This window comes from Chrysochloris asiatica, unplaced genomic scaffold (assembly GCF_000296735.1).
Source record: "Chrysochloris asiatica unplaced genomic scaffold, ChrAsi1.0 scaffold00025, whole genome shotgun sequence".
NCBI lineage: Eukaryota > Metazoa > Chordata > Mammalia > Afrosoricida > Chrysochloridae > Chrysochloris > Chrysochloris asiatica.
Window position 1 is genome coordinate 16,180,131 of NW_006408543.1, and position 12,246 is coordinate 16,192,376.

Here is a 12,246-nt window from a genome sequence, read left to right on the forward strand (position 1 = left end):
ACTCTTAACCTCTGTGACCTTTTGCATCCTCCTCCATGAGCTGGCCTTCATGCCCTGTTGTTGTTGTTGTTATGTGCCGTGGAGTCGGTTCCGACTCATAGCAACCCTACACAGGGTTTCCGAGGCTGTAAATCTACCAGAGCTCCTTCATGCCCTAGTGCTGCTAAATCACAAATGGGGGAATTTCAAAAACAGGAATGTATTTTCTCCCAGTTCTGGAGGCTAGAAGTCCAAGTCAAGTTCTTTCTGCCCTGTGGATTCCCTCCTTGTCAGCAACTGCAGGCCTTCTTCGGCCACCTTCCATCACTTCTGTCTTCCCTGTTTTTATGTACCTCTGGATCTAATCTGCTCTTTTATATAACTCTGATGTGATCAGGTTTAGGGTACACCTGAGCTGATACGGTTTTGTTAACATAACAAGGCTAACCCTATTACATCCACAGATACAGGAGTTAGGATGGCAACACGTGTTTTTTTTTGGGGGGGAGGGTACCATTCAATCCTTAACAGATGACGATTACTGTCTCTGCCTGACCCACGTCAAGGCAGAAGACTAAGATGAAACAGCACAGAACACTTGTCCTGCCTTTGAAAGGCATTGCCTTGAATCTGGAGTCCTTGGGAATTGCCCCCCACCCCACTGGTGGGTCTTTCCAGTGTCAACATTTTATAAACCTGCTCAGGGCAGGGCAGGCTGACAAACCAAATGGATCCAGCAGCCAGTATCCGGCCTCCGCTTCCTCTCTGCAGCCCCCGGCATCCCAGACGGAAATATCAAGTCTAGGACAGCATCCTCTTAGCCAAAGTCAACAGTAGGAACCAGGCCAGGAAGAGGACCGAGGGGACTGGAGGTACCAGTCCTGACCATGGCACCTACTCACCTGAGGAGATAGATCTGTGGCTGCCAGGGGCTGGGGAGATGAAAGGATCAGGACTGTCTGTTAAGGGCATGGGGCTTCTTTATAGAGCCATGTCTTAGATTGAATTTTGTCCTCCAGAAATATGGGTCAGCTTGGTCCTCAGTGGTTTGGCAGTGATGTCAGGATGCAAACATCCCCATCATGTAATCTGATGGGATCAGCCAATCAGTTGTAAGGGGTCTGGGGAGGGACAGGACATCCTTACTTAGGGCACAGCTCTCATCTGATGTAAGGGAATTTCCCTGGGGTGTTGCCCACATCACTTTTGCTATTACAAAAGATAAAAGAGAGAGAAGTGAGCAGAAATGGGGTGGGGACCTACTACCGCCAAGAAAGAAGAGCTGGGAGCAGAGTGCGTCTTCTAGACCCGGGGTCCCTGTGTTGAGAACCTCCTAGACCCAGAGGAAGACTGATGCCAGGACACATGGAGATCTTCAAGGAAGTCCAGGGCCACAGATGGTGAAAGGACAGAAGAGCCTTCCTCCAGAGCTGACAGACAGAGACAACCTTCACCTTGGGCCGGTACCCTGAATTTAGACTTCTAGCTTCCTAAACAGAATACATTTCTGTTTGTTAGCTACACTTTAAAAGAGTGACTATTACAGTAAGTTCAAGACACAGCGGTTCTGGTGCTGCCCAACTCCCCGTCTCCCTGATTCTGGCAGCAAAGAGTAACAATGCAGCTATTATAGATAACGCCTGCTCAGCCAGTTCTACTTGGGCTGTGAGCTAACACCTCAGTCCTCTACAAGAGTAACTGACAGGGTTTAGAATGTTTCTTTAAAATCCTGCCCTTGACCTAAGAGACAATGTACTGAGTGTGAGATTTCTCTGGGGCCTCCACAACCAAGGCCAAAACAAGATCCTTTCCACCAGGAGGTACTATTGGTTATACGGGAACTCCGGTGCAGTGAATAACTTAACATGGTCCTTCTAACCATAATCTTTGTGACTCCCACACAACCATTGGGTGAGACTTTGCAAATAAGGTGCTTTTGACCCACCAAGGGGATTGGACAGCCTGCTAATTAATAATGCAAATAAAGTGCATGAAACCCTTGTGGGGGTCTTGTTACTACTGTTTTTAAGTACCGTTGAGTCGGTGCTGACTCATAGTGACTCTGTATAGGGTTTCCAAGGCTTTAAGTCTTTAAGGAAGCAGAAATTCTACTTCTTCCACCAACCTCGTGGTTCCCAGTCCTGTGCTTACTGTAGGACCATGCAAATATCATGGATGAAACCCTAATGAGGCGATTGGTCCATTTTGCCATTCTGCTAGATTTAAAATGAGCTAATCCCAGAGGCAGAGGAGACCACACTACCATCCAGAAGTAGAGTGTTTTCTTTGGAACTGGGGGTCTCTGTGCCGAGAACCTCCTATACTTAGGAGACAGAGCTATAACACTCAGGGAAGGTATGAGACTACACAAGTTAGTGAGAAGCAAGGGCAGAGATACGGCAGCAGCAGAACCAGGAGATCAGCAGAAGATGGTGTGGTGGGATTCCCAGACCACAGAGGAAGGTGCAACCAGTGGGCATGCTAACCCACGGAGGGAGAGAACTGAGAACCTTCAGGCAGAAGGTATGCTGTCATTGTGGGGTGTCTCCAGGCACTTGGCGGATATTATAGATTGAATGTGTCTCCCAAAATAAGAGTTTTAAAGCCCAGTCTCTAAGCTTGTGACTATATTTCCATTTGGGACCCAGTTATCTTGGTTATGTTAATGAGGAAGGATTTAGTGTAGAGTTAGTCTTGAATTTCTGCTGAGAAATTTGGAGACTGAAGTCATCAAAGACTTCATTTTGCTTGGATCCACAATCAACTCATGGAAGCAGCCATCAAGAAATCAAAAGATGTATTGTATTAGGTAAATCGACTGCACAAGTGTTAACTCTACTTTAAAGTACTCAAGAGCTGTCAGTTTGAGAACTAAGGTGTGCCTGACCCATGGAGTGATATTTTCAATAGCTTCATATGCATGCAAAAGTTGGACAATGAATACAGAAGACCACAGAAAACTCAATGCATTTGAATGATGGTGTTGGAGAAGAATATTAAAAGTATCATGGACTGCCAGAAGAACAAACAAATCTGTGTTAGAAGAAGTACAGCCAGAATGCTCCTTAGAAGCCAGGATGGTGAGACTTTATCTCTCAAACTTCGGACATGTTGTCAGTAAGGACCAGTCCCTTTACCAAGCAGAAGGACATCATGCTTGGTAAAGTGGAAGGTCAACATAAATGAGGACGGCCCTCAATGAGCTTGGATGACACATTGGCAGCAACCATGGGCTCACACAGAACGACCATGAGTGGATCGTTCTGTTACGCATGGGGTAGCTGTGAGTTGGAACCAAATTCAACGACAGCTATAACAACAAGTCTTGAGTCATTCTTCCCTGAGATAGAAATGAGGTTAAACCAGGCAACGAGAAGCAGAGATGGGAGAAGAGAGATGCCAGGAGACATGAAGCTTGCCCACCAACAGAAGCTTAACCAACGGAGAGGGAAAATCTTCCCCGAGAGTCTGTGCCCTGAATCCCGACTTCTAGCCTCCTAGCTGCGAAAAAGAAATGTCCGCTGGCAGTGTGCACCGTTTGAGGGTGGGGAACCCATGGCCACTGGGGCCCAGTGGAACCTGGGCCCCACTGGCAGGTTGATTGTAGGTGGAGATACAAGTGCTGACTATGTGAATCTTGTAACCAACCTCCCTTGGATGATGACTCACTCATTAAAGAACTCTCAGATGTTAACTAGGCTCCCATTGTAACTTAGCTAAAGACATCTACCGGCACTGTAGGTGGCGGGTTGCTGACTGCAAGGACAGCAGTTCAAAACCACCAGTCTGCTCCATAAGGCTGTACCGTCTTAGAAGCCCTAAAACACAGTTCTACTCTGTACTACACCATCACTACGAGTTGTAATTAACTCAACAGCAGTGAATGATGGGTGGGTCAGTAAAAAAAGGGGCAGTGGACATCCCCTGCAAATTACATTCATTGTTGTTGTTAAGTGCTGTTGAGTTGGTTCCAACTTATAGCAACATTGTATAGAATTTCTGAGGTTTTAAATCGTTGCAGGATCAAAAAGCCTCATCGTCTTCCTACCCAGTGGCGGATGGGCTTGAACTGCTGACCTTGTGGCTCAGAGTCCAGTACTTATTGTATAGCGCCACTGTGCTCCCTCATACAGCTTCAAGCTAAAAATATTTCCTTTTACAGAAAGTATTTCCTTTACAGAAACTTTCGCCAACCCCTGAATTAGATCATTAAGAAGATACCTTCCAATGCTTCCTTTCAAGTGATTTTAGACTTCTTCAAAATTGATGACCATGGTAGTTTATACACTTAGCTGGGATCCCAAACAAACGGGGTTCCAATTCAAAAAGATTTGTCACTGGGTTGATGCCAAACCTACGACTTCTGTAACTTCAATGCCTTGTCATGTATTTGTCTCTTTCCCTTTGCCTCCAAAAAGTGACAGGATTCCTCATTATATATCACTAAGTAGGTCATCTAGTTAATTTATTAGCTAATTAGTATGTTGTTGTTGTTAAGTGTTGTCAAGTTGGTTCTGACTCACAGCGACTCTGTATAGGGTTTCCAAGGAGTGCCTGGTGAGTTTGAACCGTCGACCCTGAGGTTCAAACCGACCTTGTGGGCCAGTGCTTTATCCCACAGTGCCATACCAGGACTCCAGTTATTTAGTATAGTTAGTTAAATTATGAGTCTTATGATCAATTGCCTGCCTCTGTCTTACTGTGCTAATACAATCTGGTTTCTTAGAGATGGACTCTGGTCTCACACACAAAAATACAGAAATGTCTGTTAAAGCCATCCCTGTGGTATTTCTGTCAGAGTAGAACTAGAGAACTAAGAAAGAGTTTGGTACCGGAAGACAGGGAAGCTGTTCTACCAGAGATGTAAAATTTAGAAACCATTTTGGAACGGGGTAATAGGGAACGGATGAAAGAATTTTGAGATGCCTGATAGTAAAAACCTAACTTGCCTTGAAGAGACAGTTTGTTGGAAGTATTATGGGTGTCAAAGGAAATTCTGGGGAGGGTTCAGGAAGCAGTGAGGAGTGCTACCGAGAGGTCTCTGTCATCTTAAAGAATATGCATGGTGCCAGCAATAGAACATTGCTAGAAATTTGGACATTAAATGTACCTTACTAACAGCTTGGGTGTCATTCCGTATGATAAACACTGAGCTGTGAATTATAAGGTCGGTGGTTTGAGCCCACCAGCTGTTCTATGGGAGAAAGATGAGACTTTCTGCTCCCTAAAAAGATTCATAAGCCTCAGAACCCCCTATACAGGGTCACTGCGAGTCAGAATTGATTCGACGCCACTTAACCAACAGCTTAGAATCGGTCTGGCTTAGAATCACACCATGATACCCTAAAGCTATACTGCTTTCCAGCTGACCAGAGAGGGGCTTCTTCCCTCTGCCTACCATCCCCCCTACCCTCTGTCTCTTCCCCAGCCCCTGGGGCCCAGGTTAGCAGAAAACCACCCTCCGAGCCACCATGCAGCCCAGCATCATTGTGAAATCAGAACCAGATAAGGCAGGTGTGGGCAGGGCAGAGAGGGTACCATGGGGCTCAGTCACTGACTTGAGCTGTTTTTTTAATTTGTTTGTTAAGTGCCGCTGAGTCGGTTCTGACTCATAGCAACCCTGTATAAGTTTTCCGAGGAGCAGCTGATGGGTTTGGACTGCCGACCTTGCACTAATCTATCTCCTGTAAAGCCCAGCCCAGGTGGCTACCATTGTCCTTGGCTGTGGTAGCCTCAAGCAATATTGTAACCTCACAACTGCATCCCACACCTGCTCTTCACACCATGAGGGGGAGAAGGTGGGGATGGAACTTGTGGTGTCCTGGGGTAACAGCTGGAAACAGGACAGGGACACAAAGATAAGCCCTGAGCAGAGCTTCTGGACAAAGAAAGACTCATCATTCCCTCTCAAAGCCCAGAGGAAGCTCGGCCCTCAATTCTCTGAAAGGCTGAGCCCAGGGCATGTCCAGGGGCCTTTGACTCAAGGAAGAAGGGGGACCAAGGACAACAGGAAGTCTGATCCTGCCAGGAACAGCAGCGCTCCCTGGGGGCAAACTCAGGTCCAGAGGACCAGGGAAAGCAGGGGGCTCTGGAGCCAACTGGCCTCAGCTCTTATAAGACAGCAGTAGTCTCAGCTTCCCCAGCTCGGGGTGGGGATGACAATACCAGATCCCTAAAGGGCACTAGGTCAGAGACGTGCAGCCCCCACACAAAGACGAGGAGAAGCGTGTCTGGCTTTGGGTCCTCACATCCAAGCCCACCAAACACCAGGCTTCAAGGAACTGGAAAGATGAGGTGTTTCTACAGACGCAATCTCACGTCACACAATCACAGTGGACCAGAAAGAGCACCCCTTCCCTGGCCTTCTGCAGACCTTTGGGATTCAGAAGAAGTGGCCAGTAGAGGCTGGAGGCTGTGGGGACCGTGGGCCTGTAGACTGGGGAATAGAACAAGCATAAAGAACAGTCAGCCCCCTCTCCTTGTCCCACCCTGGCAGCCACCTCAATTTCTTGAACCACGTCCCCTTCTGTGACCACACTCCACCTCAGAATCTGGTCTCCAGGCCCCAAGAACTGGCACACCTTCGGTGACTGCATAAAGAATTCTGACCAGCACCTTCTAGACTTTCATATCCTAGACACCGGCAAGAAGAGAAGTGCCAGGCCTTCATGTCTCTACAAGGTCGCAGAGGACCTCACGACAGTTTGCTTAACGACTGAGGCTGGCTGGGTGGGCTGGAGAGCCCTTCACATCGTCAATTCTCAACTTCACTGATTCCACAAATACCTACTAAGTGTCCACAATATGCAGCAATGACCACAATGGACAAGGACCCCTGCCTCCTGCGCTGACATTTTAGTGTTGTTGTTGTTAAGTGCCATCAAGTCAGTTTCGACTCAGAGAGACCCAGTACAGGTTTTCCTAGGAGTGGCTGGTAAATTTGAACCACCGACCTTGTGGTTCAAACTGACCTTGTAGTCCTGTGCTTATCCTACAGTCCCACACCAGGACTCTGACCTTTTTGTAAGGTAAGGCAAACAAAATCAGAACAGTATAAAGTCATATAGGGCAGTCAGGGAAGGCCATGGTGGTCAGGTGATAGGTAAGCCGAGAGCCGACAGGAGGGAGGGAGGAAGCAGCAAGGATAAGTGAGGGATCCCAGTCCACTGAGGACACGTGCAAAGGCAGAAGTATCCCTACAGCAGAGGGGATGAGACAGAGCAGAGCAGAGTGGGGTCAGTGAGGAACCGGCAGTCATACCACACTGGGCCCGGTGACACGGGAGGGCACAGAAACTGTTCTAACATCCTTGTAGGTAGGAGATGCTCTCCAATGCAGAGGTTGCAACTGTCTCAGCCCAATAGGCCCAATAAGCAGGGAGCCCTGGTGGTTCAACAAGTAAGCACTGAATGAAAAGTTGGTGGTCCAAACCCATTCAGCCATTCCTTGGGAGAAAGATCTGATGTTGTTAAGTGCTGTTGAGTCGGTTCTGACCCATAGTGACCCTAAACAGGGTTTCTGAGGCTATAAATCTTTACGGGAGCAGAAAGTCTCATCTTTCTCCCACAGAGCAGCTGGTAGTTTCGAACTGCTGACCTTGCGGTTCACAGCCTGATTTGTAACCACTATTCTACCAGAGTTCCTACTCCCGTAGAGATGACAAAAACCCAATCTCATTGTTGCTGAAGTTGATTCCAACTCAGAGCAACCCAACGGGACCAAGTAGAACTGGAAACCGAGTAGATTTCCCAGGCTATTCATCTTTATGGGACCAGACAATCACATCTTTCTCCTGTGGAGAAGCTGGTGGGTTTGAACCACTGACTGTTGGGCTAACAGTGGAGTACTTCATTCCTGAGCTACCAGGGCTCCTTCCATTAAGACTACAGCCTAGGAACTCTAAGGGGCAGTTGTACATTGTCACATGGGTTTGTTATGAGTTGGGATTGACTTCATGGCACTCTAAGAAACCATTAAGTAACCCGCAGAAGATTGGGCGGGTCTGAGAAGGCCCATATAAAGAACACTGGTTGCTGCCTTTTCTTACTGCAAAAGGAAGACCAGTTGCCCTGAGCATTTCAGCGCTCTCAGGAGAGGTTACTGGTACCTCCCACGTCACCAGCCAGCCCACTGTCAGCCAGGTCTCTGCTATACACATGGTGATGTTTGTATATACTGCTGTGGATTAATGCACCAGACTGTGCCTTTTGAACTGCAAGGTCGGCTGTTCAAGTTCACCAGCTGCTCCTTGGAAACCCTAGACAGGGTCACTATGGGTTGGAATCGACTCAACGGCACTTAACAACAACGACAACATAGCTTTCACCTCTGGTAGCATAGTAGTTATGAATCAGGCCGCTAATCTCATGGTCAGCAGTTTGAAATTACCAGCTGTTCCATGGGAGAAAGATGAGGCTTTCTGCTCCTGTAAAGATTTACAGCCTTGGAAACCCTGTAGAGGGTCGCTATTGAGTCGGAACCGACTCCATTGCACATAACAACAACAACAACAACAACAAATTCAGTACCTGGCCACTGATTTAGCGACTATTTCTGGCGCCTTCAGGTGAATTCATATCAGCCCTTCCCACCATGCCTACACTCCAAGGGAGCCAGTTCCAGCCCCCATCCTAAGGCCTGGGCTTGGCCCCTGTTATGGATCCAACAGTGTTCCCCCAAAGAAATACACTGGTGTCCAGTCCCTATACCTATGAACAGGGCTCCATTTGGATTGACGGTCTCTGGAGACAGAACCTGTTCACATGAGAGTATAAGGGAGTTGTGTCCTTAGGAGAAAGAGACATAGTGACAGTCAGAGTGAAGACAGCTGTGTGAAACCACAGTGATGGGGCTCCCAACAGCTGGAAGAGACAAGGAAGGGCCTTCCTCTAGCGACTTAGGCGGGGATGTAGCATGTCTGACATGGTTCGGATTTGTGGACTCCAGTCACGTGAGACAACAACCTTCTGTTCTCACAAGTCACCCAGTGGTGTCCTTTCTGGATTATGAAGACAGTCCTGATGGACCCCTTGGTTGCTTGGCCCAACCCTGGTGCTTTCGTTTGCTCCTTGGAACCCAGTGTCCCCAGTACTCACTGGGCATGGAGAAAGGAGACAGGAAGGTAGTCTCGACCGGCTCCAGCTCTGGGGGTGGTGGCTGTGGGGGCGGCTGCTGCTCCTGGTTCTGCTGAGGGTCTTCGGGGTTTTCCATGGGAACGTTCCCATTCTCTATGTTCTCATGCCTCCCGTTTTGGAGCGGCTTGCTGTTCACGCTGTTTGCTGAGTTGATCAGTCTCTGTCGCTGTGAGGGCAGGAGATCAGATGGACACTGAGAGGTGGGATGGCGCCCCTTACACACACACAATCTCAAAGAATCACACACCCTTAAAGGCTTCTACGGCATCATCCCTGGAGATGAGTTTGCCTGAAACTCGCTTCAAGGCTCCCGGAATGCACAAAAACGTGCCTACTTCCAGCAGGCTTTGGGGACAGGTCAGAAGCTTGGCCTCCACATCTAGGGTCAACTCAACATGCCATCGTATGCTTGGTCTCCAGGCATCTGGGTGATAGTGGACATTCAGAGTTCTCACTGTGAACATTCATCAGCTACTGAAAAGTCCCCACGTGGTTTTTTATTTTGCCTAATTTTGTAGACATTCCATACAAACAGTACAAAATAAAGGTACCCTTCTACTGGACAAATATTGTCTGATCCTACTTACAGGAAATAGTTAGAATAAGTAAGTATATAGAAACCAAAGCTCACTAGTGGGTAACAGGGGTGGAAAGGGGGGATCAGTGTTTAGGGACACTGGGCTTTGTAGAAACAGGAAGGGTCATGGCCGATAAACGTGGTGATTGTCCCTGCATTGTGAAGAGTGTAGAAATGGGAAATGATTTGTTAAAACAGGCATACCACCCAGAGAGGGAGAGGGGCTGTGTGCTGACAACCGGGGAGCAGGCTTACAGGGTGTACCCTTTGGTTGGTTGATGATGCATGGAGGGGATTGTAACCATGGCAACGAAACGATATACAACGATAGCATGAATGTAAAACTAATGTTCTCCCATGTAAACTATCACATAATTCACAATAAAACATTAAAACACACACATACACAAAACAGGCACACCACCCTTTATTGCACTTCACGGCGATTACATTTTTAACAAATGGAAGGTCTGTGGCGACCCTGCGTCGAGCAAGTCTCTTGGCGCTGTTTTTCCAGCAGCGTGTGCTTTCTTCTTCCTGTCACCATGTGACACGCTGGTAATTCTCACTACAGTTCAAACTTTCATCATGCTCTGACACAATGTAATAGACTACAGTAGAGTGCCAACATGGTTCATGTGTACTGAGAATCCAAACACATCGTGTTAATTGCTTTATGGCGATAATCCCTTTATTTTGTGCTCTGTAACCAAACCCGAAATATCTCCAAGGTGTGTCAGTATTAACACAAGTTTTTAAAAGTACCCTTATATTAAGTGTTCAGCTCAATGATGTTTTGTGGTTTTTTTTTGTTTTTTTTTTTTATGTTTTATTGTGAATTATATGATAGTTTACATGGGAGAACATTTCATTGCCATGGTTACAATCCCCTCCATGCACCATCAACCAACCAAAGGGTATACCCTGCAAGTCTGCCTCCCACACTCCCCGCCTCCTTCCCCAGTCTTCAGCACACAGTCGCTCTCCCTCTCTAGATCTAAAGTCCCCAGCTGCTCCATCGCTCCACGTCTGCCTCCATCTCAGGCATCGCTGCTTCTCTGGGTAGGGTCCCGCTCTCTGCTCTTCTCTCTTGATGGTCCTAGGGACCTCCGCTTCTAGACTGGAAAGTTAATCACTCTCTTCCTTGCTATAAAACATCTACTTTTACATTTCCAACCCTCACAATCAGTCCTGATAACAATTATTCACTATTGTATCACAAGAGACCCATCTGCATTTCATTTCATCAGCTCCACCTAGGCAGATTCAGCTCAATGATGTTTTAATGCACACTGTAGAACATTCCCAGACCCTCAGAAGATCTCCAAAGGTCCTTTCCGACTCTATTCATATCAGTTCCAGCGGTAATCACTTTTCTGACTTTGACCTGAGTTTGTTTTCCCTGTTCTTAACATCATAGAAATGGGTTAAAACAGTGCGTATTATTTTATGCCTGGCTTCCTTCACTTAACCAAATTTCTGGAAGATTCACCCCTGTTGTGGCCGGCACTGATAGTTTGTTCACACTGTTCATGGTTGGGTGCTAGCCTTTGGGTAGGATCAACACGGTTTCCTTTACCAAAGGAGGAGCATTTAAGGAACCCTGATGGCATAGTGGGTAACACATTGGGTTGCTAATTGCGAGGTCAGGAGTTCAAGTCCACTAGACATTCCACAGGAGAAAGAGGAAGCTTTCTGCTCCCATAAAGATTTACAGCTTCAGAAACCCTATCCAGGATCGCTATGAGTCCAAATCGACTTGACAGAACACAGTTAGCCAGTCAAGTAGGAACACTGAGGTTGTTACCACTTCGGGGTTATGATGACTAGAACTTTCACGGACACTCATGTACATGTCTCTTTCTCTGGGGTGTGGGCCTGAGTGAAACTGCTGGGTCACCAGGTAGGCGCATGTCCAACCACTTTCTATTTGTATCAGCAGCATTTTTCAGTTCGCTTGCCATCCTTATCAACGTTAGTATTCTCAGTCCTTTCAGTGTTAGCCATTCTGGTGGGTGTATACCATGGTATCTAATTGTGGGTTTAGGAGGCCTGGTGGCCACAGTGGGTTACGTGTTGGACTTTTAGCCACAAGATCATCAGTTCAAAGATTAGTGTGTCTGCTCCCATAAACCACGACTCACCTGCCAGTTTGTCATACTGTGGTGGCTTACGTGTCACTGTGAGAATGGAAGTTACGCCACCGGTATTTTAAATACCAGCAGGGTGACCCATGGTGGACAGTTTTCAGCAGAGCTTTTCCAGAGTCAGTCAGACTAAGAAAAAGGAGAGACAGACTACTTCTAATATGTGGTCACTGAAAGCCTGGATAGCAGTGGAACAATGTCAAATAGCACCAGAACACCGAATACTGAAAACATAATGAAGAGTGCAAGAATAATGTCAGATAAAAAGCTGGAAGATGAACCCCTCAGGTTGGAAGGCACTCAAAATGCAACTGGGAAAGAGCTGGCTCTTCAAAGTACAGTTGACTATGATGACGGGAATGGAGTAAAGCCCTCAGGACCTTCATTTGATGATGAGGCACGACTCAAA

The 12,246-nt window shown here is 47.2% G+C and overlaps 1 protein-coding gene across 2 annotated transcripts in view; it reads right to left on the reverse strand.

Annotated features, from left to right (window-relative positions):
* SLC24A4 (solute carrier family 24 (sodium/potassium/calcium exchanger), member 4) overlaps positions 1 to 12,246 on the reverse strand; it is a 259,968-nt gene that overhangs the window by 26,901 nt on the left and 220,821 nt on the right. For both annotated transcript variants that reach the window (XM_006839564.1, XM_006839563.1), the window contains exon 12: positions 9,075 to 9,279. In XM_006839564.1, coding sequence (XP_006839627.1) covers positions 9,075 to 9,279 — 205 coding nt within the window. The remainder of the gene's footprint in view (positions 1 to 9,074; positions 9,280 to 12,246) is intronic.